This window comes from Lynx canadensis, chromosome B1 (genome assembly GCF_007474595.2).
Source record: "Lynx canadensis isolate LIC74 chromosome B1, mLynCan4.pri.v2, whole genome shotgun sequence".
Taxonomy (NCBI): domain Eukaryota; kingdom Metazoa; phylum Chordata; class Mammalia; order Carnivora; family Felidae; genus Lynx; species Lynx canadensis.
In genome coordinates, this window is record NC_044306.2 from 204,812,150 (window position 1) to 204,837,534 (window position 25,385).

The window sequence follows — 25,385 nt, forward strand, 5'->3', positions numbered from 1 at the left end:
CCTTCCCGAGGGAGGGCAGGCGGGGCTGTGCCAGCAGCCTCGGAATGACCACGCAAAGTAAGCGGAAAAGTGGGAAAAAGCCCAGAACTTCAAAAATGCAATCCCATATAAAATAAGTTTAAGAAAAAAAGCCTTTAAAAAGTTTTTAATACAAAAATACTCACATACAGTTTTCCAAACACAGCTTCCCACTTTAAATGCTATTCTCCCGACTGGCGGTTCCCGAGTCTACAGTTCCGTCTAGCCGCCCCGCCCCCCGCCCCCCCGCAGGAAGTTCAAGTTTTTAAGTCTAGCGAAACCGGTGATAGCACCGAGTGTTCCTATGAGGAGCCTGACCTCATTCTGTATGAAGCGTAGACACCAACAGGCACATTTAAATTCATATTTAATTTCTGACAGGGCATTTCACATCTCAACAGGGTTCGCTGGACAGCACGACGCCTGCGACAGCATTTCCCTCTAGTGACTAACATCCAACACTGTGCTGCTCAGAGGATATCGAGAATTTGGCAACAGTCCTTTGCGTTAACTTTCCTCAAAACAGGCTTATCTTTAATTAATTCCTGGAAACCAGGTAGTTCTGGAAGATGGGCACGATACACACTGTGGTTTTTATGTCAAGATAAGAATTTCAAAGGCGTCAGACGCGCAGACCTGAGTGCGAGTGAGGCCCAGGAAGCAAGGGAGGCGGGCTGTCCACGCGGTTCCTTACCGACCGGGGCAAACGGGGTCACTGTGCCACTCCGGTCCCCACAGTGGTCCTACTTCCTGACTGCCAGAGCGGACGTGTCCTTGTGCCCCGTGCGGTGTGCGAGGCGCCCGGGTCCCCGGAGGCCAGTGTTGGCACGGGAGGGCGAGACTTCGCAGGCCACGGGCACAGCACCAGTCGTTCTGACGCTGAGGGATCCGGAGGTGTTGGGGCGGCTTTCGTTTTGTTTCTGCTTCACATTGGTGACAAAGGGGTGAAGCTGACATTCATAAAGACCGAATCACCCTCCCCCCCCCCAGCAAAACGAGCTCTCCCTCAGATTCAGAGCAAAGCCCTGGCAGGAAGGCCCTTCGAGCTCAGCCGCCGCGCCTCAGCCTTGTTGTACTCGGATTCGTAAACCAGTTTTCTAGAGATTTTCAAAGTTAGTGTTATTTGCTCATTAGTTTTAAGTTTTTGGAAAGAGGATAACCATATTTAAAATAATTTTTCCAGCATTTCCTTCAGATCGTAGAATTTGAAAATATCAAAAGTGACTCAAAACTCACAAGATTTTACTACTGTCAAGTACAAAAATAAGTTAATCTGCTCCCCAAAGTGCGCTGCAAAGCCAGTCTGATGGTCTGACTTCTGGTGGGAGAGGAGAAGCGAGGGGCGAGGCTGCACCCAAGGCCCTGGGCCATGAAGAGCGGAGCCCGCAGGCCTCGGGAATCCCTCAGGCCCTGAGCCGGAGCGCCAGGGCATGGGAACGCTGCTGGGCTCGTCGTGGGAACAACCTTCCAGGTTGTTTGGGGAAGAAGGAGCATAAATCTATAAACCAATCCAGTATTTTCTTGGGACGATTTGAGAGAAACGAGTTCTACGCGGAAACACCCCACAGTTCCCCGGGTCCTACTGAGCAAGTGCATTTCCAGAGGTCACCTAAGCCACACGCAGGAGGGGTCCACTGATGACCAAGCTCTCGTGTCTCCTTCGTGGCCGCGGATGGCTCCTTCCTCCAGGATCACGATAGGAGAAGGGCAGAGGGACGCCTGGGTGAGACCCTGTTCATAGCGAGCGAGGCCCCGTCGGCGCCATGGAGCCTCACACCCGAAGCAGACTCTTCCCCGTGGTCCGAGCCCGGCAGAGACCGCTGCCCCCAAGAGCTCACGTCACCAAACCACGGAGAAGAAGTTAAACGGGGGGTCCGGGTCCAAGCATGTCCTGCAGTTGCACGAGGCAGAGGCAATGATGGAAGAGAAACAGACAGGAGAGACCTCGGGAGTTTTCAACAAGGGACGTGTGTACGTCTCTGTTCTCCTTCGGTTGTTTTAAGAAGAACGGACCAGAAACAAGCATCTGCTGCTGAGTATTCCATTCCCTTCCCTCCCATCGTCAGCATGGAGGCTGCGGGCCCCACGGGGCGCACTTGGCTGCCTGGCGTCCGGGACCCCCGCCCTTGGTGCTCCGGACTCCCCAGGGTCAAGAGAAACTTCCAAAGAGAAGAGACCTTCGTGCTCCCAGGAGCTCCTCCCATGGTGCGGCCAGGCCTCGTAAGGAGTAAAAGTTAGTGACGTCTCACAGAGAAGTTCCAGGCCCGACGCCCACAGATGGCGCCTCGGGCCCCCAGCACGAGTGCCTGGCGGTGGCGTCCTGGCTGGGCGCGTGTGACCAGCACAACTCCCGTTTTCTATGAACAGACCCCCAGGGGTGACGGGAGAGTAGCAAGTAGGTGCAACGGTCCTAGACTCTGCGTCTCTCCTCAGACCCCGAAAGAACAATTTTCGGAAAAGCCCGTCTCCCACGTGCTCTGGGTCCCCAGGGTGGGGAGCACCTGGCCGTGCCCTGCTGCCGGGACTGTCCCCTGCCGGGCCGCGGGTGCACAAAGCCCCGACAGAACCATTTCTGTGAACTCGGCGCTTCACACAAACTCACCGCGGGGCCGCACCCCCACCGAGTTGGCCCCTTTCCCTGGGAGAATTCAGGGCCGCATCAGTAAATACACGTTTCAGTCGGTGGTAATTTGTGAAAACAAGTTTAGCAAAAATATATTGAGAATAAAAGCCAGAAACTGGTAAAGAAAAGCCCAATGAAAAAAATATACAAAGTCTTCCCCCAAATGTTGGTTAAGAACCTAGTGCGTTCAGGGACAGGCCCAGGTGAGATGCGCCAGACCTGGCCTGGGCCGGGGAGGCCGCTCCGAGAGGCCCCACGCTTGCAAGGCCCACGGGGTGGCGCCATTCAGTCCAAATCCACGACAGAAAAAACTACGGGACAGCTTACAACACTGTCACTATCACCACTCCTGGGGCCGGCTCCTCACTAGGATGGAAAAGAAGCATTTTGAGGAAAAATTTCACATTAGTACAAAAAACCCCCAAATCATACAGCTGTTTCAGAAGAGCAAAGTAATGATCAAAATCATGGTTTCCAAGGAATCCAGGGTCTGAGTCCTTGCCCGGGCCCCGCCCTGGTCTCTACTAAGTGACGAAGGCAGGTGAGCTGGCCAAGTGACTTTGTTAAGATGAAAGAGATCATAGTGAGCCTTTAGAAAAATACTACCCTCTACATTTCAGGTGAGATAAAAACATTTCATATGCCAATTAATTTTCAATTATAACTTTAACCTACAAAAATAGAGTGGGAGGGAACCTTGACATTCTCAGAAATTCAAGTGTAGCTGTAATGCTGTGTAGTAAGGCTTGTTTGTCCTGGAACCTTCTGAACCTCGCGGCTCAGACGGGTCATCAGTGCAGACGCAGCGGGCGCTGCCGAGGATGGCTCAGTGGTGGACAGGCACTCCCTCCCAGGAGGCCTACACGGCTGTCATAGCGGCTTCGAGCTGGGTCCTCTGGGCCAGGACCCCGCTCCTCCCCTCCCCCCCCCCCCGCGGCCCTCCCCCCACCCCCCTCCCGGAGCTGGCCAAGCCACTGCCTGGCGCTATTTGCCTTCCGTGACCCTCCGCCAGCACCTCCTTCTCTTCCTCTTCCCCTTGGACTTGCTGGGTTCCGGAAAGGGTTTCCCAGTCTGGGCGCTCCGGGCCGACACGGCCCCCAGGTCATGCTCGCAGCAGCATGGCCGCCCGTCCCGCGTGGAGCCGAGGGCCGCCCCGTCCTGGTGCTCCTTGCAGAATGAGTTGGGGCAGAAGTGGCAGAATGACGTGGAAGGTCTGCCACACACGTCACAGTGGTGCCAAGGACATTCCCACTTCCCTGCAACGAAACACGAAACGTGAGCCGGAGCGGCGGAAGCATCGACAACTTCTAGCGTTTGCGTGGACTGTCCGGTGAGACGAACAGAGACGACACCGCTCCTCCCCAGCTGACGCGGAGAGGAGCAGAGGCCAGGCGGGCCGGCCCGGCGGGGGACGCGGCCCACCCCCGGGCCCCGCTGGCACTCCGGCTTCTCTGTGACCTCGCCGTGGCCTGGACCGCCTTTCTACTGGGGATTTGATCTTTCCGGCGTTAATCTGCACCAGCTTGCTGCTCAGTGGGGTCACCACCCCGTCACCTGCACACTTCCCTCTCGCGTCTGTCCAGAAAGTCTCGTTCTGTCATCTTTTGCACACGATCTGTTTTCTTTTACGATCAAACGTGTTTGCCTTCCCTTTGTATAGATTTTGGTTTGCATGAGGATCTGTTTCGCTTCTGGACAAGTTAACATGTCACACCCTCACCCGTCATCCCTCCAGAGCGAGGCTGTTGAGGACAAGGCGGAGGAGCCCGCCCCGTGTCCCCCTCCCGGCCCTGCGCGTCCCAGGCTGGCTCCGGGGGCCCCCTTCCTACGACACCCAAGGCTGGGCAGAGCTCTGCGCCCGGAGCCCGGCCCCCCTCCCACGCCGGCAGCCCTGGCTCGGCAGCCACTCGCGGGACCTCGGCCCAAGCCGCGCTCCGGGTGGTCCGAGGGGCTCCACGGCCGTGCCCGCCGCAGACCCTGACTCCACGCACGGACCTCCCTGGGCCGGGCCTCGCTACCTGAGTCACCGAGTCTGTGACCGGGAGAGGACAGCCATCGACAGGGACCCCCAAAGGCCGCCGGGGGGGCCCGCTCACCCACCGAAGGGCCGCTTGCCCAGGCCCAGGCACGACAGGTGGTAGGCCTTGGTGCAGGACTTGCGGTCACACAGCACCAGCTGGCCGCCGTCCCCACAGCGGAAACACTCATCCTCGGACTCCTTCTTCCCTTCGCCTCTGGTTCTCCGCCTCCTCGTTCTTTTCTTGCTCTTTTTGCCCTTTTCCTCTGAAGAAAGGGACGTCGAGGTCTAAAGTGAGAAACAAACGCGCTTTGTTTACGAGAGCTGCGTGGACCAAAGCAGTAACAAAAGGAACCACAAAGAGGGAGCACAAGAGCCGTGGTGCAGGTGCGTGCATCTCTGGGGACTCTGCAGACGCTTTCGCCTGGAGAAGACCGAGCGGGGACCAGGCGTGTGCCTCGGGGGGGTGGTGGTGGGGGGGGGGCTCATCCCACACACGCCTGTTCTGCCCCACGGGTGACCACTGAGCACAGCGAGGAGGACCAGCTTTGCCAAGAGCCTCTGTAGTAGCAGCTGTCGGCGCCTCCCGGATCTGTGGGCGGGACGCACAGGCCCGGAGCGGCCCCGCCCCCACGGGACGCGCCCCTCGCTCTTTCCAGTAAGAACCGCACTGTGAGCGAGAGAAACAAAATCATGCCCTCGGCTGAAGCGGGAGACCCCCGTGGACATCCCAACTCCGGGCCAGATGCCCGTGATCCCCCCCGTGTTTGGGGGCCTAGGCAGGCAGGTAAGTGGGCCCCAAATTCATGACCTGCCCGGAATCTCAGAACGGGATGCTCCTTGGAAACGGTGTTGATGCGGATGTAATACGTTAGGGTGAGGTGCTACTGGGGCAGGGCGGGCCCTTAACCCAGAATGACTGGCATCCTCACGAGGAGAGGAAGGCACACAGAGACAGGGAGAAGGCCCCGTGCAGATCAGGGCAGAGACGGGAGTAACGCGCCCACCAGCCAAGGGAACGCCAAGGCCGGCTGGAAACCGCCAGAAGCCAGCAGAGCCTCCGGACAGAGCGAGGCCCGGACGGCGCTCTGGCTGCAGACTTCCGGCCGCGTGGCCATAGGAGCCCGGAGCCCTGCCGCCCACACCCTGCAGGGACCCCCTCCTGCCCGCCAAAGCTACCCGCCAGCCCGGAAGAAGGGACGGACGTGTGCGCAGACGTCAGAAAGGCTGGCATCCGTGACCTTACCTTTGGTCTGTCCCCAAGGAACCCGCTGCAGTTGGAGGCCCCACACCGACAGACTGTCTTCTCGTTACCCAAACAGTCGAGGTTGTAGTTAAAGGTCAGCTCCGTCCCTAGGGGAGAAGAGACACGCGGCCACCCTGGAAACGCGTTCGTCAGGCCCACAACACACACTCCTACTCGCTCACGTCCACACCGGCGTCACGGCCTCGGGGGAGCCCGCGGATATGTCGTACCTGCGGGGATGTCACACACGGCAAACAGGCCCACGCGAGTGTCCCCGTTCACCGTCCACTTGAGGGTCTCACAGTTGGGCTGGCAGCTGTGATTCATGAACCGGGAGTAGTTTCCTTTGGGGCCAGCATCAATTATCCGGTCCTGTAAGGTACAACTCAAGTTTCAAGTCGCATTTAAACGCGGGGGTGACCCTTAGCCATTATGCCCTTCTTAAAGGGAATTTTCACCGTCTCTCCCACCGGCCGACGATGTTGTACTGGAAACCGTGGTCTCCTGTGTCCACTCGGACAGGACGCCCCCAAACCAGTTCTGTGTTTCTCTCACTCACGGAGGGCAGGTCAGGACCACGTGGCGAGGACCAAGCCCCAGCGAGTCCCGGTGAGGACGGGGCAGCCAGCAGGCGCTTCCCCACACCAGCCAGCAGGTGACAGACAAGCCAGGAGGGACGGGAAGGTGTCACCACTGACAGCCGCCAGAGACTCACATCGACGGACACAAACGACAGGACCCCGGTTCCAAAGGAGCAAAGGATATAACCACGCGATTCCCGAAGATCTGACCCAGACGCGCAAGCACTTTGGGAAGGTGTCCACATTGCCAAGCAGTGGAGGAAACGCAGGTGAAAAGGACAACGGAACCGGACGCACTCGGTGACCGCAGGAACGGGTTTGATTAAAGCAGCCGGCGCTGGCGAAAAACCACAAATAGGCGCACGCCGTGGCCCTGCCCTGGGGCCAAGCCCGCGACGCAGCACTCGTGCACACGCCATCACCGTCCAGCAACGGGACGGTGCGGCTGGAGGTCCCTGCCCCGTGAGGGGGGCAGCCGAGGTAAGAGATGCACGGGGGAGGAGGGCACTCAAGATCAGGCACATACACCACTGTGGTCACGAGTTTGTGCAAAGCTCTGTGTGACTGGGGTGAACAAACGTGCAAATACACGACCTACACCCACGCCAGGTGTTCCTTTCCATGCAGAAACGCGATCAGAACGGGCTTGCTCTGCAGTGTGCCCTTTCCCTCCGCGTAGGGGCCTTTCACGGCCCGCACAGTGTTCCTTCCCACAGCGGCGGAGGCCCTGGCCCCCACGGCGTCACCGGCCCCAGGGCCCCAGGGCGCGCTTCCTGGCTGAGGGCTGAGGGCCAGCGTCCCTGGGCGACCTGGTGATCTGCAGCTCCCTCCCTGTGTGTGTGTGTGTGTGTGTGTGTGTGTGTGCGCGCGCGCGCGCACGCGTGCGTGTATTCTGGATGCCAGACCCTTGGTAACTACGTGTCAAATCTTTCTCCTAGGACGACACTCGATTTTTAACTCGATGGTACCTTTTCTCGCTCAAAACTTGCCCGGTTTTACACAACTGATTTTGTTAATCCTTCGCTTTATGCGTTCGGGGTCTTCGACTAGCCTCGCACAGCCTTCTCTAACCCCTAAGTTACACGAGAGACCTCCGGTGTTTCCTGGCTCCTTACAGCATCTGGAAGATGTCCTCTTGTGAGTGCAGTGAGGGGGCACCATTGCCCAGAGGCCTGTCGTCTGCCGCCCCGTCACTTGCCGCTGAGACTGGGCCACACCGTTCACGGGAACGCCACAGAGCGTGAGTGAGCGCCGTTCAGTCCTGCAGGCTTTGCCGCCTGCGTGGGCTCTAGATGGCCCGTCGACATTTACTTTTATAATTTTTCTTAACGTTTGTATTTATTTTTGAGAGAGAGAGACAGAGCGCTCTGCGGGTGCAGAGAGAGAGGGCGACACAGAATCCGAAACGGGCTCCGGGCTCCGAGCTGTCAGCACAGAGCCCGACGCGGGGCTCAAACCCGCGAGCTGCGAGATCGTGACCTGAGCCGAAGTCGGACGCTCAACCGACTGAGCCACCCGGGCGCCCCGACGTTTACTTTAAATTGTTAATATTCGCGTGGAGATCACGGCGATTCGACGTTGGGGAAGACGCACGTTGTGACGACATTTCCTCTCAACCAGAAACGGAGCCGTGTCTCGTTCGTTCATGTCCTCTCACGTGTCCCGCGGGAGAGCCGTTGCCAGTGTCTCCGCGCGCGTGGGGGGGACCCGACGCCGGTGCGCAGGTCGTCCGCGAGCCTTCCCCCGTGCCGCCGTGTCCGGGGTCAGGAGCAGCACCCACAGCGTCTTGTCTCGGGCCGAGAGTCGGGACAGATTTTCACAGCTTCACCAAACTGGAAGGAGCTCCCTTCTTTTCCCGGTTTCCGAGTGTTCAGGGAGCGGGGCTTACACAGCCTCAGAGGATTCCGCGGCACTCGTTAAGGTGACAGTGGGTGTGCCTTCCTGTGTCTGTCAGTCCTGGGCTGTGAAGGCCCCTGCGCTCCCGGGGGGGCGGGGGGGTGCTTCTCAGGGGCGCACCCTCCCCTCCTGTGGGCCCCAAGCCCGCTCCCTCTGCCTCTGCCCCATCACTGGGCCGGGCCTGGGATCTGCCCTTGGGGTGGGGGAGGGGGAGGGGGTGTGCCTTTGGAAAGTACTGGGCACCGTGGCGGGGGGGGGGGGGGGGGGGGGTGGGGACGGACGGACATGGCTTTTTACTTGTGCTGTTTGCTAACTGCTAAAGTTGTGCGTTGACTTCAGTTCCCTCATTAACCGTGTTCTTTCTGTCTGTCTGTCCAGGGCCCCTCCCTCTGCCTCGGAGGCGGACGCATGGCAGACCGGCTCCCCCAGCCTCTCCTGGCCTCCCTGTTGCCGCACGAGGGATGTGGCGCCAGGCACGCGCTCTGCACGAAGGGGTCCTTGCCGCCATCGAGGCCTTCCTTTGAGCCCCCGGACGTGGTGGGGCCGGAGTCCGACCTCACCTGACAGGGGCCGCCTGCCCCGCACAAGACTTTACACTCCAGCTTTCAGAATCTTTCTTTCTCCGGACAGCAGAGAAGCAGGCTTTGCTTTACGGACCACTTGGGGAATCTTTAAACAGGTGAGTTAATTCAATTCCCTCTTTACAGATAGGACGATACGCCGTGCACAAGTCTAACCTACCAGCCCGTTCTGTTTGCAAGCTAGGCCTCTTAAGCCTTTCACCGCGAAGTAAGGCGGATTTCGTTACAATTTTCCTGTCCTGTTGGCAATTTGGAGTTTTGTCCTCCCGACCACCCTTTACAAGCAGCCCGGCATCTCCAGCCGTGTGTGGCACCCACGGGTCTGCCACCATGGCCTCAGTGACCCCACCTCGCCAGCACCGCTCGGCCACCTTCGGTCTCCCTCCGGGAGTTACCGGCTCCGATCCCCGGCTCCCACCGGAGGTGACCCGGGCTGCCCTTCCCTGTGTTGGGCACGATACCCCAAGCACGCTGTGCTCCCGGACAGTCTCCTGGCTCCGCGCCTCACACTCGAGCCTCTTACCCTGTAGCCGCTGCCCCTGACGAACCGCTCAGCTGGCCGCAGGGTCTCTGGTCTCTGGCCCTCTCTTCTCCTGAACACCGTGTGGGAGCTGACCCTCTGCGCTCAGGCGCGGAGCTCTGTGTCCACAGCTGGCAAGCCGGCCTCATTCTCTTCCCTGGTACGCAATTCAGTGTCTTCGTCCGGCTACCAGAGGGTTTTGTCACACCCATAATTTTGATACGGTATTTACTACGCTGGCCATCCCGGATGGATTTCCCAGAAACACAGCACCGTCTTCACCTCCTTCCGGTGTCCGGAGCGCCCGCGGTCACGCAGAGACTGTCCTCGGCCTGTGCCCTGCGTTGTGCTGGTCTCGTCCTTCCCACTCTCTCCCCACCGCGTCCTGCTCAGTCCCCACGTCTGTCCCACGTCTGCCCTGCACTCCCGCGCGCTCCGGGCAGCCGAAGCTTCTGCTGGGAGATGCCGGTCTCCTCCTGTTCCACCCCACGCCCCCTGCGTTCCCGACTCAGCTCTGCCTGCCGTCTGGCCGCCTCTGACTCCTCACTCTCTCAGGTCCAGTGCTTTGTGACAGCAGCCGTCCCAGTGGCTTCTCTCCACCACAGGCGGCTTCTGTGGTCCCTTCGCCACCCCGCTCGGAGGGCGCCGGGGCTCCACAGCAGCTGGACTCAGGGAGTGTGCGCCACGTGCTCTGTCTCGGGCACCTTCTCTGTCTCTCTCGGAAGACGGCCCTTCCCGAGCCCGCCACTCCTGCCTCCCAGGAGCCCCCACACCTCCCGTCTCCGCTGCCCCCTTCCGAGACTCAGTGCTGCTGCCCAGCAGGTGCCACCTGCAGACGGCTCTTCGTCTCTTCTGACAGAGGCACTTCCAGGCTGATGGCCTGTCTGTCCCCAGCCCCACCGAAGACGTACTCCATATACCTTTTGTTGCTGTTGCTCTGGGAGCGAGCAGCCACCCTCTCCTACCACAGTCCTACATGTATCTTAATGTTTACAGGCTCCTGTTGCTGCGCCGTGGGTCCACTCCTGTCTCCCGTTTTCTTCATTGACCTTCTTTTAAGATCTCTCCAAGCTGTTAGATATGCATTGAGTTCCTGGGTCTCCTCCACCCCCACAACTGCACCCAGTACGCAGGGGAGTGAGGACCCTACTAAGGCCTCCTCCTTGGCTGCTGTGGCTGTTCAAAGTCTACCTTATCTGGTGCTAATGTACTACGAACAGCCTTCTCTGCACTAGCCTTTACTAAGTTTTTAATTTTCTAGTACACTTACAAGCTTTCTGCTTCCTTTTTTTGTTTAATTTTTTAAAGTAATCTCCACACCCAACATGGGGCTTGAACTCGTGACCCCGAGATCAGAGAGGCCCGTACTCCACAGACTGAGCCGGCCAGGCACCCCTCTAGTTCATTCTTAACACATAAAGTCACAGAGCTTCAGATCAGATTCCTGGGGCGCCTGGGTGGCTCAGTCGGTTAAGCGTCCGACTTCGGCTCAGGTCATGATCTCGCGCTCTGTGAGTTCCAGCCCCGCATCGGGCTCTGTGCTGACAGCTCAGAGCCTGGAGCCTGCTTCAGATTCTGTGTCTCCCTCTCTCTCTGGCCCTCCCCCGTTCATGCTCTCTGTCTCAAAAATAAACGTAAAAAAAAAAAAATTTTTTTTTTAAATCAGTTTCCTGTATCTTAGCCAGTCTAAACCTTAGTCTTATAAATTAAGCCATTTACGTTTATCGTGATCATTGCCACACGTGTATTTTTGTGTCCCGTGCATGGTTTTTTGTTTTTAAGAGAGAAAAAACAGAGGAGATGGGTAGGAGAGAGAGAGAGAGAGAGAGAGAGAGAGAGAGAGAGAGAGAGAGAGACCCAAACAGCCTCCACATTCATTGTGGAGCCTGATGCAGGGCTTGAACCCAGAACTCTGGGATCATGACCTGAGCTGAAATCACGAGTTGGACACACAACCAGCTGAGCTAAACCCATGCTTTCTAATTACCCTCTTTTCTCTCTTTTTTTTTTTTTTTTTTTAATTTTTTTTTCAATGTTTATTTATTTTTGGGACAGAGAGAGACAGAGCATGAACGGGGGAGGGGTAGAGAGAGAGAGGGAGACACAGAATCGGAAGCAGGCTCCAGGCTCTGAGCCGTCAGCCCAGAGCCCGACGCGGGGCTCGAACTCACGGACCGCGAGATCGTGACCTGGCTGAAGTCGGACGCTTAACCGACTACGCCACCCAGGCGCCCCTACCCTCTTTTCTCTTTTTACCTCCCTCCTACCTCACTGTCTACTTTCCTCATGCTCCTTTCCACTCAGTCGACGACTGGAAAGTCACACCTTCTGTTTCTATTCATTTAGTAATTTTCAGTGTAGCTTTAACATGTATACTTTGCCAAAGTGGAAAGTTGGTGAGACCTCACCCCCGCATCCACACAAAACAAGCAGCTCGCAATGGCTCCGTGCCACCACTTCTAAACCCTCCGGGGCCGTCAGCCTGCCCTGCCCCTGACACCACAGCCCCTCCTGCCCAGCAGTCACCACCGTGGTTCCCACGGTGCCAGGCGGCCAGACCCGTACAGGTGTGCCCACTGTGGATTCGCGTGCACACCACACCTGCTTGCGTCTCGCAGGTCACTTCTGAAGCTCACTCTGCTTCCTCGGTGGTGCTCGACTGTGGAGCGGGGGCTACCACCTGCCACTCTGTGCCGTGTCTTCTGGCCGTGGGTCACACGTGGAGGAGTCTGACTGTCTGGCTGTCGCTCCTGGAACGTGCTCCTCTCTCTGCCACTTTCAGTCTCTGGTGTCCCTGCTACATGTCTTTGCTACGTTTGGGTGTTTTTTGTTTTTTTTTTAATAGCATCTCTAGGTATACGTTTATTTTTAGTTATGCTATTCAAAACTTGGGTCAGTTTCCATCAGATTCTAGAAAATCCTTTTGCCACATGACCCTTCCCCCATTCTCTTGTCTTTCCTTCTGGAGCATCTGAACATGTCTGCCTTCTGCGTCTCCCGGCCTCTCCGACAAAGTTTTCATCTTCCCTTCCCGTGCCACGGCCGACAGCCTCTCTGGTCCCGGCTTCCGCTCCAGCCATTTGCCCTGGGGCTGCCCAGCGTCTCCTCAGCCGCCTTCTGGGCTCATCTCGACGACTGCGTGTTAGCTCTCGGTGTGAGGCGCGATCGCCACGTCTCCTTTAACGGCTTCGGCCGTTTCTCACACGCTCGCTTAAGACTTGGTGCCAGACTTCAGTCTTACTACTTCTGGCTCTCACCAAAAGCTTCACCTTTGTGAAGGTCCTGCTTAAGGACATCTTGTTCCACGGCCCCGTAAGCGCTGAAGTGGGACTTGCACTCTTTTTGTGGCAAGGACGTGACGTGAGGTATGAGTTGTTTGTCTCTCGCGGGTCTTTGGCTTTATCTTCTCTTCAGTCAGGGAGCCTAAGTGAATTGTTAGGGTTCAGCAATTTCAGGGACCAATGTGTGTGTTAAATGACGAACCTGGCATTTCTTACAACACACGAGTGGTTTACATTTTGACTCCAAAACCTGGTAAGACACGCGTTTCAAGTATTAAACTTCTAATAAAACAACCTCCCTCACCACTACCGTCTAAAAGGGAGGGGGGTGGCAGCGGGAAGCCTAAATCCGCTACCCTCGGGGCCAAGCGTACGGGCCCCTTGCCTAGGACTACAGCCCTCTGAGGGGTCTACACGGGTGCCTCAGCTCCAGCTGCCCGCCAGGCCTCCGAGCAGGCCTTGGCGGTGGTCCCCACACGAGGGTTGGCCCCCGGAGGCTGCACGCGCTCGCCCCTGCTTCTGAGAAGCGGGCTCTCTGCCCCTCACCTGCCACCCTACACGCGTGTTGTGGGCAGTCGGTCCTCCCCCATCCACAGCTGGGTGTTCTTGTACCACGGGATCCCCGTTGGCCAGCCTGTGGGGTCTGCCGGACCCGCCTCCGGCAGGAGCTCCGGATGTACTGTGCCCCCCGACGGGCCCAGGGAGGAGCTCCGCCCCCCTCTAGTGCAGGACCCTCACCTTTCTAACCAATTCCTTCACCTTGAACGATTTCGAACTTACAGGAAGAAAAACGGAATGCTACAGCCGACGCCCGTACCTCTCACCCGGACACGCCGCCTACTGACACTTCCGCACGTTTGCTTTCTCCTCGTCACCTAGCCCGCAGAGGTGCCCGCGCACACGCTCCTTCCCTCGCCCTCTACCAGTGAGCTCTTCGGACACGTCAACGCTGTCCTCCCGAGGAGCTCCCTGTGCAGACACTTAGCCGTCAGGGACGGCACCGTGTCCACAGTGGGGTTTCCCGCACGGTCTCCAGGGGGTCCCGTCCGGCATCCCAGCCCCAGGGTCTAGGGTCCCGGCAGGAAGCGCACGGACCGCGGCATCTGCCTCGTCTCCTCGTGGTGGGGCCGCGGCCTCCCTGGGGACGACCCTGCGAGGTCCCTGGGACCATCCTAACCTGGTGCGTGATCATCTTCTACCTCGTTTCCGGCCATCCTTCGCGGTAGCCACCCGCTCCTGCTGGACGACGGCCTCAAGGCCGAGCAGCGGACACGAGCCTCGTGACTGCCTTCCCCACGCACGGCGCCCGGGCACCACAGAGGCCGCCCCCGGGGTCAGAGCAGCCCTCCGCGCACACACCCGGGAAGGGCCGTCCTGGCGGGCGGGAGCCAACCCGTGCGCGTCCCGGATGCACCTTCTTCCGTTCACCCCCACCGGCAAACGGGCGGCGTGGCCCCTGCTCCGAGGACATCGGTCCCTCTGGCCGACGTATCCTGCAAACTGCACACCTGGGCTGTGCGGCCGAAAACGTGTAACTCTCCTCATCTTTTCTCCTCTTTTCACCGACCCTCGGTCCGGCCTGTTTGGTACTTTGTGCACGCACCAGCAGATGCACGCGGCCCCAGGACGCCCTCACGCAGACAGGCCCTCAGGCAGGCAGCTGCCGGAAGACGCCGTGCCCCTCAGGAGAAAACGCATAAACGTCTGAAGACCGGGCCACGTGGACGGGACCACAGACAGGCCTGTGGCCCCGGGGCACAGCGCAGCACACGGCCCGTGGGGAGCTGGCAGCACTACCTTGTCTATGGTGAGCATGTAGAAGTGTGTGATGTCGTTCTCGTGTGCGTGTTTGATCCTCGCCATGCACTCCTCCTCGTCAATCAGCTCACCGACGTACTCATTCACGAACTCTCCCTGGAAGGCGGAACGGCAGACCGTGACCGTAGTAAACAACGGGGTCCGGGTGCAGGAGCCCGCGCCCGAAGCGCCCGGAGCCGGCAACCGCGCGCAGCGTCACGATGCGGTCCGGGGCGCGTCTTCCCAAGTCCCTGGAAGTTCAGGTCTACCTCAACGACTCCATACTCGGCTGTCAGGGAACAGTTCACCCGAGCGTCCTTCCCAAAGCGGCACCCTAACTCTCGCTTCCTGCAGCAACTGCCTCTGGGCACCCTGGCGGCACACCCCGAGCTCCCACACGGCCGGCTGCCACGGCTCGCCTTCCCTAGCAGAGTCTACACGGCGAGAGCCCGGAGGAACTGGCCGCCGAGGCGGGCAGTGGAACCAGACCCCGCAGGGGCCGTGCGCGTTTCAGAGCCGCTGCTCTCGCCCGGGATCGGCCCTGAACCAGACCTGGGGTCTGAGGCCGCCGCCGCCCCCCAGGCCACAGCCTGGCCTCATAAGCCAATTCCGGCTGCCTCTCTACTTCCGGCTGCCCAGCCTAGGACATGGGCAGGCCGTGTGTGGCCTGTGGCCTTGACGGACCACCTGGTCCCGCGCTGCCCCGGACGGAACGGCCGCCCATCCAGGGCAGGGCTCCTTCACAGTCTTTCCTGTCATAGAGCAACCACCAAAATGCCAAGTGGAGGCCAAGTCAGGGGCCTGCTGAGTTTTACTTTGCTAGACAGCACGCACGTAACGTTTTACGACATTCAACCGTAGTAACTCAGACTTTTTAAAAACCCCGTTCTTACGTGCGTGCAAAAGCGTACTAAGCATATCCAAGCGTAAACCGCCAGCCGGCCCGGGACTTCTTGCAAGCAAGGAAAGGGGCTCGGCACACACCTTTCTGATGTCCCGCTTGGCGACCAGGCCCCACCCTTTGCCGTCGGTCTTGATGATCTTGGTCTCGGGGTACTGGCGCTTGGTGAAGCACTGATTCTGGCAGTACTCGCCCGCGGGGCACACCTGCGGGTGGCACTCGAACATCAGCATCCGGTTCAGACACTCCGAGTCGAAGCCGCAGGGGTTCTCGTCGGTGGGCTTACAGTTGCACTTGGGGATCTCAGAGATGTCGGCCGTGTGGATCTGGACTTTCCCATAGGGCTTGTTCACCTGCCGGGGACACGGGGGCGCGTCAGACAAGAGAGCAAGCACCCCGGCCTCCCGCCGGTCCCCACGCTGCAGAGGAGGGTGGCGGGGGGGGGGGGGGGGGGAGGGCACGCCCGCCCCCCCCCCCCCGCCCGTCACTTCACGTCCCTCGTCCACGCTTGCCCCGCCAGGCTGCCAGAAGTCAGGCGCACAAGCACGTGCTGAGCACGGGGCAGGGTCCCTGTAGCCGGGGACCCGCAGGCAGGTGACCAGGGAGGCTCTGCCCTGGCAAACTCGCGGTTCACGGTGACAGCACAAGAGCAACCCGACCACAAAGCCACAGACAGAGGGGAAGAGGGACTGAAGCAGAGGCCAGTAAGGCGAGGGGAAACGTGGCGGAACAAAGGCCCTCCTCACTGCTGGGCCGCGACAGCGAAACACAGAAGCGCGATCTGAAAACCCGCCTCAGGAGCCCTCAGGTCCCAAGCTGTTTGACCCAGGAGCCCCATTTCCACGAAGTCATCCCTGAGGAAACACTAGCCCCAGAGAACGTGTCACCTGCACACGCACACACAGGGCGCGCCGCCCGGATCTGAGGAGCAAAGACGCGGCCTTGAGCGGCCAGAAGGCAGCTGACACACCGTGTTGAGGGGCTGCCGGGCCCCAGGCGGCAGGACACGGTGACATCGGCTCACCCTGTGTGGCTGTGAGGAGCTCCTGGACCCCTCTCCCTCCCACCCCGTGGGGACGTGGGGACCCAGGTTCCCTGCCGGGACTGCCGGGCTCGCCGGAGGCAGCACGGCCGCCCCCGCAGTCCTTGTGCGGCATCCACACCCTCTCCGGCGGGAACATCGCTTTGTCTCCAGGGCTCCGGCTGACCAAGCCACGTTCCAGCCGAGCACCGGCCCGGGCTGGCCACCTCCCATCCAAGCTCGTCCCCAGCGCCGGGTGACGACGGCGTGCCCGCCACCACCCCCCGTGCCTCACGGGCTCCCGGCTGGAGCCTCACACGAGGGCAAAACCCAAAACCGTGGAGACCCCCCGCCCCCCAGAAAGGACACACGCTGGGCAGTGGCTGCACCTGCTCTCTGCCCGTGACCTCAGGCAGCGGTCCACACGGGGGCTGCAGACAGATGCTTGCTCACGGCAGCCCTCTTACCCACTGCGGCCGGAGGGCCCACCCACGGTCCCCGCAGTGACCCCTGACCCGGCCCCCCACCCCCGTCACCTTAATGTGCTTGTACGGCGGGGGCTTGCGCTCACTCTCCTGCGTTTCTCTGGCTTCCCTTTGAAGTTTGATTTCACGAAAACGAGCTTCAGCTTCCTGCAGTGCTAAAAAGTCCACGAAATATGAGCGTGAGTAAGAGGTTTAGTGAATTCACACCTCCACCTACAGGCTCTGCGTCTCAACGGCCGACGCAAGCCTCCGTGTCCCGCCAAGTGCGGTTACCAGTCTCCGGGAGGCTCTGGGGTGTGCACGCTGTTCAGGGCGGGCGCTTTAAATGCCGCGAGGGTTTTCCACCCAAGATGCTCAGAGAGCGCCGGGCCGAGGAGGCCTGGGAGGCGCTGCGCTGTGCCACCTGCCACCAGGAAGGCCCAGGGCGGGTTTCTCTGGGAGGGTGATGCTCCAGCTCTCACTGTCCACGGGGATCTAACATCCTCCCGGGAGGACACGTCCTCTGGGAGGGGGCGGGGCGGGCACCGGGCTCAAGCGAGGGCGGAGGACGCCACGCGTGCTGGGGCCACCCTGACCCCCAGGACTCAAGTCTGACCTCACGACCCGCCAGCGGACTCCAGCACGTTAAGTCTCAGTTTCAACATCTGTCATCTCATTACGAGTTTTGAAAAATCTTTCTCATCAGACCTTTGCTGCCCGCTGTGCGTGAGGCCCACAGGAGACAAGACGCCGGTCTGTCAGCACAGCCCACCCAGCCACCCCCATGTGCCACCGGCCGCGATGCGCCCGCCCTCCGTGGACTAGGACGAGCCGAACGCACGCCAAGTCCCCCTTCCGTCCCACTCACTCTCGGCCCCGAGTAAATGCCACCTCCTCCAGTCAGGTGGTGGCATTCCCATCCCGTCAGTCACCCTGGCTGTGGTATCAGAGAGCGGGGCACCTGTCTACCTACCCACACCTGGCCCTTCCCGGGGCACCCGGTCTAGACGGTGGCAAAGTCTTCTCCACATTTCTATCTTACATAACAGGCAAGGCAGAAGACATCTCTGTAAACCAGTACTGGAATAACTTCTTCTAAGTAACTTCCACTGCGGGGCACCAGGGGGGCTCGGTCGGTCAAGAGACCGACTCTTGCTTTCTGCTCAGGTCACGGTCTCGGGGTCGTGGGATCGAGCCCCGCGTCGGGCTCCACACTGACGTTGCAGAGCCTGCTTGGGATTGTCTGCTCTCTGCCCCTCCCCCGCTCACTCTCTCAAAATAAACTTAAAAAATTTTTTTTTAAATAAAAATAGAGCTTCCAATGCATGTGAGTGTAATTAATCCCAAACCAATGCTGTAAACGTTACTCGGGAGTACATTTTATCCTGTGCCTCAACAAATCAGTCTGCAAACCTACGTTTTCCTAATTTAAAGCACGGCTAGAATGCTTAGCCTGGTGTTTTGTACAGAAACCAAACTTTCAGACAACAAAAATCAGGGTTAGCAGAAGGTACCCGAGAGTGCGGTTTCGCTCCGTCTGGAAATGTCCGTACCGTTTTTGAAGACTCTTCCGATCCCTCTGACCCCCTGGTAGCGGCTGCCCCGGTCCCCCTCCATGTACGGGAACACTCGCGCCTGATGCGTCCAGTAATAATCTTTAGACCCAAAGAAAAACACAGGGAATTCTCCAATCTCGTGCTTCATTTTCTGAATATTTGGGGGAACATTTTTGGGATGGCAAACTTCTGCCGGCCACCATCTATTATAAATATTAAAAACAGGGTTCACAGACTCTTCAGACAGAGTGACAGTCATTCAGCGCTTTCAGTCCTGCAAAGTGAAAAGAACACAGTGAACAAGGAGGCAGACAGGGTTCCGGTCCTCACACCTGTAGTTCCCCAGTTTAACCCAGACGACGTCCTGGAAGTGCAGCTTCTTCCCGGCTCGGCACTCGTTGCAGAACCAGCTGCCATCGGGCATCTCGATGCTCAGGCAGTCGGGGTGGAAGGCCGCCGGGCAGGACTCACAGCACAGCAGGCTTCCCCCTGCAAGGGAGGGCGAGCGGCTCACACTGGCCCTTCCCGACCCGCAGCCACCCCGCCCCTCGCTCCACGACGCGAGCCCAACCACGGCCGGCCGTCGGGGCGCAACGAAACAAGCCCGTTTTGTTGGCATCACGGAGAACTCGCCCTCCGGCGGTGCGCCGGCCTCCGTGAGTTCAGAAACGCCGCGGCGCACACCGGCACGGGAGCCCTTGGGAGACATCGGGGGCGTCCCCACCCGGAGCAGGGCGGGCGCGGAGGCCCCAGGGGTTACCTGCGAGAGCTGTGCGCGAGGGAGCCCAGAGAAGCAGCCCGCCCTGGCCGCCCGCCGTGGCGCCAGCCCTCACCTTTGGAGCACACGAAACACCAGCTCACGTTCACGTGAGCGTGATGCCTCTTCCCCTTGCGGGCAGTGAAATGGCTGGTGCAGATGATGCTGTGGGAAGCGATCACGGAGCAGCCGGCCGCCAGACAAGCGTCCCCTCCGTGGTAGGCGACGGGGCAGCGGACGCACCGCATCATTTTCCCTGGGGGCAGAGACACGCGCTGAAGGCCCGACAGCGAGCAGGGCGGCGAGAGGCGACCGAGCCCCCCACGCGTTTAGAAAATTCACGCTGAAATAAACTCGGAGTGTTTGACGAAAGCAGTAACTAGGATGGAAAGAACACTTAATAGATGTTACAAAAACACATCTCCCCCAGGCAAAGGTGCTTCAAAACCATCAAGAGAATAGTCAATCACTTAAAATGCCTTATTCTCTCTCTCTCTTTTTTCTTTTTAAATAAAAGTTTATTTATTTTTGAGAGACTGAGAGACAGAGAGACGAAGCACGAGTGAGGGGAGGGGCAGAGACGGAGGGGGAGACAGACTCTGAAACAGGCTCCAGGCTCCGAGCTGTCAGCACAGAACCCGACGCGGGGCTCGAACCCACAAACTGCGAGATCGTGACCTGAGCCGAAGTGGGACGCCCAACCCGCTGAGCCCCCCAGGCGCCCCGCCACATTCTTAAATAAGGTCAAGCAGGGCTGATAAACCCAGGCACCGCCAGCCCGTGGGGCCTGTAGTGCGTCTCGCAACGGCTCCAGCCTCTACCCACTGGGTGCCAATCTGCGCCCCCCAGGGTCTCCCCAGACGTGGCCCAGTGTTCCTGGCGAGCAACATCGCCACGGTTGAGAACCACCGGTGTCAGAAGTACAGATAGCCCGCCGTCCTCAATCCCACACGCCTAACGTGAAATAAGGCAGATACGACTTGCTGTTAAAGTATCTTCCTCAGGGCGCCTGGGTCGCTCAGTCGGTTAAATGTCCGACTCCCTTGCTTTCAGCTCAGGTCACGTCACGATCGATCGTGAGATCAAGCACGGAGCCTGCCTGAGATTCCCTCTCCCCCTCCCCCCCAGCCTCACTTTCTCTGCCTCTAAATGAACAGATGAATAGAACATTTTTCTCATATACGAAGAAGCACTAAAACTGGAACAAACATACGGGCACCTGGGTGGCTCAGTCAGTTAAGCATCTGACTACAGCTCAGGTAATGGTCTCGCGGTTCGTGAGTTCGAGCCCCGCTTCGGGCTCTTGTGCTGACAGCTCCGAGCCTGGAGCCTGCTTCAGACTGTCTCTCTCTCTCTCTCTCTCTCTCTCCACCCCTCCCCTGCTCATGCTCTCTCTCTTGAAAATAAATTTAAAATTTTTTTAAAAATTAAAAACTGGAACAAACAGAACCTATCAGAATGGTTCACAGGCCCCCCTCCTAAAGTGGAGGCTCTGGGAGGACACGGAGGGCAGGAAGAAGGCACGGCAGGGCGGATCCTCTTACCGACTTCTCGAGAAAAACCCTGCTAGCCGGTGTCGAGTCAGTAACAGAAAGACAACCGCCACTCCAAAGAAAAACCGAAGGCCCTTGGGGACAGACCTTTCGGCCACCGCGCCCGCCTCCCGTGAGCGCCCGTACCTTTCGACGGCCTGGGGTTGGAAGGGTTGGACGCGTGGCAGGTCACGCAGCTGTGCAGGGGGCAGCGGAAGCCTCGGCTCTCGAACACGGTCAGAGGGTACTTCCTCACACAGGCTTCGTGGTAGAACTTCCCGCACTGTGACACGACGCAGCGCCTGACGTCGGTCTTGCTCTCCTTACACACGAAACACGAGTGAATCCCTAGCAGACGGTCAAAGAGGGGCAGGGAACAAGAATTAAACTGTCGTCCCTGAGCCACCGAACTCCAGCAGCCCCGTCAGGGGCGGCCCGTGCTGCCGAGGCCTCGGGCTCTCTTCAGACCTCGGTGCCCGGTCCGAGCACGCTTCAGAAAACGGTCCCACCGTCAGGGCCGTTACCTTGCCGTGAGATGGGCTCCAGCTTCCCCGGAGGACAAGGAAGTCTGAGCAGGAGGCGGCTGAGGTGGGCACACCCCCTCGAATTAGCGGGAAGCCGGAGAGCAGGCGTTCCTCCGAAGGAAAGCTTTTGCTCTCCCTCCTGAGCCATCAACCAAGTACAGTGAACCTTCGCTTAGAACCAACCACAGGCAGCGGAGGCGAGGTGCCGTCACATCGGATGGCCTCGGCTTGGGACTGGAGGGACTCGGGAAGACTCCACGCGTCTTCCTAACCTAGGACACGCGCCCACGAGAGCCAGGAGGCCCTCGGGGCTGCGCGTGGACAGGAGGGGCCGCATCTGAGCGGCCCCTCTTCCCAGCGGCCCCCAGAGTGCGCTGGCGAAGGAAGCGGTGCGGCAGAAGGAAGCCGTGGCCGCTCGGGGACGGGCGCGTCCTTGCCGTTGACCCCGGAGTTCGGGTCCGCGCCGCGTGTCTACGGAAGCCCACGTTCCCGTGAACGTCCGTGTCCTGGGACTGACCGGCCAGCTCACCTGTACTGGTAACGCCGGGCCCTCTGACACCGGGGCGCCCACGCCGGCCGCCTCCCAGCGCGGGGCTCAGGACAGCCCGTTCCGTCACTCTGCCGGTTACCCTACGCCGCTCTACCTCCCGGTACGGCCACCGCCACCGAGGGGAGCGCGTCACGCTGGAGAGAGCAAACCGTGGGGACGCCGAGGGGAGGTGCGCACCCGCCGGGGGGGGGGGGGGGCCCAGGCCCGCGAAGCGCGGAGGCAGGCGGCCCGGTGGGGGGGGGGGGGGCCGAGGAGGGGGGGCGGGAGGGGCGCCCGCGGAACTTGCCTGAGGCGCACTCGCTGCAGGTGAACCTCCCTTCGGGTCTCCGGGCCAGCCCGAGGCAGGCGAGGTGGAAGGCTCCGCAGCAGGGCCCCTCGCACAGCAGGAGGCTGCCCGGCTTCTCGCACAGCTGCGGGGCGGTGAGGACGGTGAGGACGGTGAGGACTGAGACGCCGGTGGTGCCGGCCAGGCTGAGCCCGGGCGACCCCCTCCCCCCACCCCCCCGGCCCGCCCGCAGCTCCCCTGCCTCCTCCGTCCACGCCCGACTTCGCACGTTCAGAACACGCGTGTGACACGAAACAGCCTCGCGCGGACGCCCGAGCCCGGCCGGGGCGCTCGGTCCCGGGTCCCCCCCCCCCCCCCCCCCCCCCCCCCCCCCGCGGCCCGGCGCCCTCACAACAGAAGCCCGTGTGTCCGCGGGTGCGAGTGCGGGCCCGGGCCCGGGCCCGGGTCAAGGACGAAAGCAAGCGGCGGCCGACCCCTCACCTGACACACGTACTCCTTTTTGGCGGCCACGCCCCGCTCAGACTTCTTGGAGGAGACGGACGCTTCGGTCTGGGTCTCGTCGGCGCTCTCGTACGGGGACTCGGCGGGCTCGTCTCCCGGGCCGTCCGACACCTGGGGGCGAAGGAGGCGGCACGGGTCACCAGTGCGGGCGGAGGCGGCCCGACTCCTGCTTGGCTGCGGCCTGACTGCCAGCTCCTGGCCGCAAAGGCCCGGTGCCCACGGTTTCCTGGGAGGGCGCGGCGGGTCGACCGAACTGTAACTGTGCGGAGGCTCAGAAGCGGACTTCGCCCTCTCCGCGCGGGCAGAAGGGGCACAGAGGCACGTGTCTTCGCGTTCCTGCCATCCTGACCAAGGAAGGAACTGGTGAAAACCCCACGTGCCCCAGCAGGTGACCTGGGACGGGCCCGGGACTGGGAATCTTGACCTCTGTCGCCCAGTCGCTTACGGCCCAGCTTTTCACAGTAAGAGAAGCAGATCAGCACCCAGTGACTTTCCAGAAGAGCCAGAGCGAGGGGCAGGAGGGGAGCCTCCGCACGGCGGGCCCGGCCGCTCCTGGAAGCCGCCAGCACACGCAGTGGGCCGCGACTAATGGGCCGTCCCGACTTGCCCTCTGCCTGCCGCCCGTGGTCCCCGGACGGGTAAGCGGGCGAAGGCAAGGTCAGACCTGCCGGCTCTGGTAACGCGTGAGCCCAAGAGAAAAGCCCTGGGAGAAAAGCATGGCAATCGTGGAGCAAACAAAGGCCCCCCCCACCCTCCGCCCCATCCCGGTCGTATTTCATCCCCCTTCATTATCAGGGATCAAGGAGACCAGGCTAAAGCCTCCCTCTCATCACTGTATGCAACGTCTTGCCCTCATTTGAGCAGCAAGAAACCTCTAAATAGAAATCAATAAATCTTTAGTACGAAAACGTTCTTCTATACCAAATTGAAACTGAAAAAAAAAAAAAAAAAACACCTAAAAACACATTTAGCATTTATTTGACGTTAGGTAAATGGAATGTTGAATACTGAGTTTTTCAACACAGCAGAAGTATAAACTACATTTCCTGTATACCTTGATAACCACGACAAGTAATTACGTTATATATAGGCCTGCCGTTTACCAATGACTACAAAGCTAGAAATTAAAATCGGGCCACAATTAAACAAAACAGAACAAACCCCACCAGCCAACCCACCCAATTCTGTAGTCTTATCAATTAACTTCCTCCAGACTTAGCTCGATGAAATTACAGGGAGAAGAAAAACACCCCAAAACACTTAGAGCTGGTGTTAGCGGGCTGGTCTTTGAGGGACACGCTGCCTCTGGCTGGTGTGTGCATCGGTTGTGGGGGGGGGGAGGGGGGCAGGAGGTCGGGCCCAGCTCTCCGCCCTTGCTCCTCTATGCTGACCCCTCCCGCAGTAACACAGTCTCAGGAGGAAGCCGCCTCTACACTCCAGTTCCTCACCTTTTCCAGGAAGACGGAAACAGCGGCATGAACGTACACTAAGTTATGGGGGTCTCACACAGTAGTAGGTCTCCCCTGCCCCCCAGGCTGGCCAGATGGTGCCCCTCCCTATCAGCTCAGCACATTTACTCCTTTATCATCAACATCCAGAAAGAAGGCAACTTGATAAAAAAAACAAAAAAACAAAAAAACAAAAAACCTCTGCGTTCAAACCCCAATTTTAACATGTCCATCGTATTCGGAGTCACAGATGGGCGGGGTCTGAGACGCTAGGGGTGCTGGGGAGCCCGGGGCGTTGGGAACACCAGCCACACCTCGGGGCCCCGGTCAAAGGGCAGCCCAAGGCTGACCCGTCTGACGAGGAACCGAGGCCCAGAGAAAGGGCCTTCAACAGGGGCTCAGGGAAAGCGAGCCCAGTGCCCTGCCCACCAACCCACATTCTTCCCTTCAATGTGGTCGGAACAAATTTAAAGCTTTACGAAAAAAAGAAAAAAAAAACAAAAAAAAAAAACAAAAAAAAAACAAAAGGAAAAATGCATGGAGAGAAAGACAGAAAACACAGACCAGTCCTGGGTCGAAGAAAGGAACAGCACCTTTTATTTAAGATTTACAGAAAAAGTTAGCACGTTTCCACTTGGAGATATTTCCTAAATTAACAAAGTCTGTTTTGAGGAAATAAACACTGAATACATATTTTGAATGGAAATATAAATGTTAAGACACACATGAGGCTTGTTTCCTGATTGGGGTCTAAGATACACATACAGAATACAGACCTTACAATATTACAGTCCGTGACACAGATGCGGGAGATTGCGACCTTCGGCCCAGCGAACCCCTTCCCGGCGACCCAACGACCGCTAGCACGGTCGGAGGGATCCACCGGCTCTCCGCTCGGCAGACCACCCGCAAGAGGAGCAAAGTACGCGGGCACCGCGCCAGCCTGTACTCCGGGTGCAGGGCTCCGCCTCCACGGGCACCAGGTGACGGTACTTACTCGGAGATGCCGTTTGTGAAAGCGACACCTTCACCCGAACGGTCCCAACACGGTCCCAAATCTCAGTCTACGACATCTACGGTCTATTCCATATCCAATAGGATGCATTTGGAAAAAGAGAAATGTAGTAACTGAACGGACACAGACTGTCAACAACTTTCCCGTCGCTTCCCGATCCACCAAAGCCACACCTGTGGCACGGGTTTCCAAGCAGCTTAGTTCCTGACTTCTCCGAGTTTTCTGGAGTCTGAAAACACTTTCTCTACCCTCCACTCAGTATGTGATCGT

At 59.3% G+C, this 25,385-nt stretch overlaps 1 protein-coding gene, 1 long non-coding RNA gene and 1 other non-coding gene across 4 annotated transcripts in view; 1 reads left to right on the top strand and 2 right to left on the bottom strand.

The window, feature by feature from the left end:
• Positions 1–113: 113 nt before the first annotated feature.
• NSD2 (nuclear receptor binding SET domain protein 2) overlaps positions 114–25,385 on the bottom strand; it is a 92,727-nt gene continuing 67,455 nt past the window's right edge. Inside the window, exons 10-23 of the mRNA XM_030314363.1 lie at positions 22,632–22,763; positions 22,152–22,275; positions 20,939–21,139; positions 19,336–19,515; positions 18,835–18,991; positions 18,500–18,705; positions 17,019–17,122; positions 15,545–15,814; positions 14,561–14,677; positions 6,135–6,276; positions 5,905–6,011; positions 4,742–4,946; positions 3,657–3,897; positions 114–3,007 (exon numbers count right to left, since the gene is read on the bottom strand). Coding sequence (XP_030170223.1) covers positions 2,965–3,007; positions 3,657–3,897; positions 4,742–4,946; positions 5,905–6,011; positions 6,135–6,276; positions 14,561–14,677; positions 15,545–15,814; positions 17,019–17,122; positions 18,500–18,705; positions 18,835–18,991; positions 19,336–19,515; positions 20,939–21,139; positions 22,152–22,275; positions 22,632–22,763 — 2,229 coding nt within the window. The 3' untranslated portion in view covers positions 114–2,964. The remainder of the gene's footprint in view (positions 3,008–3,656; positions 3,898–4,741; positions 4,947–5,904; positions 6,012–6,134; positions 6,277–14,560; positions 14,678–15,544; positions 15,815–17,018; positions 17,123–18,499; positions 18,706–18,834; positions 18,992–19,335; positions 19,516–20,938; positions 21,140–22,151; positions 22,276–22,631; positions 22,764–25,385) is intronic.
• Positions 6,276–17,415, top strand: LOC115512889. 2 transcript variants are annotated; one of them, XR_003968534.1, is made up of 5 exons: positions 6,276–6,965; positions 7,424–7,725; positions 8,106–8,406; positions 8,760–9,060; positions 13,546–17,415. It is a non-coding gene; the product is annotated as an uncharacterized LOC115512889 (long non-coding RNA). The 2 variants fall into 2 exon arrangements; XR_003968533.1 differs by having other exon boundaries at positions 6,276–7,725.
• On the bottom strand, positions 6,385–6,511 carry LOC115513231. The gene has a single exon (XR_003968636.1).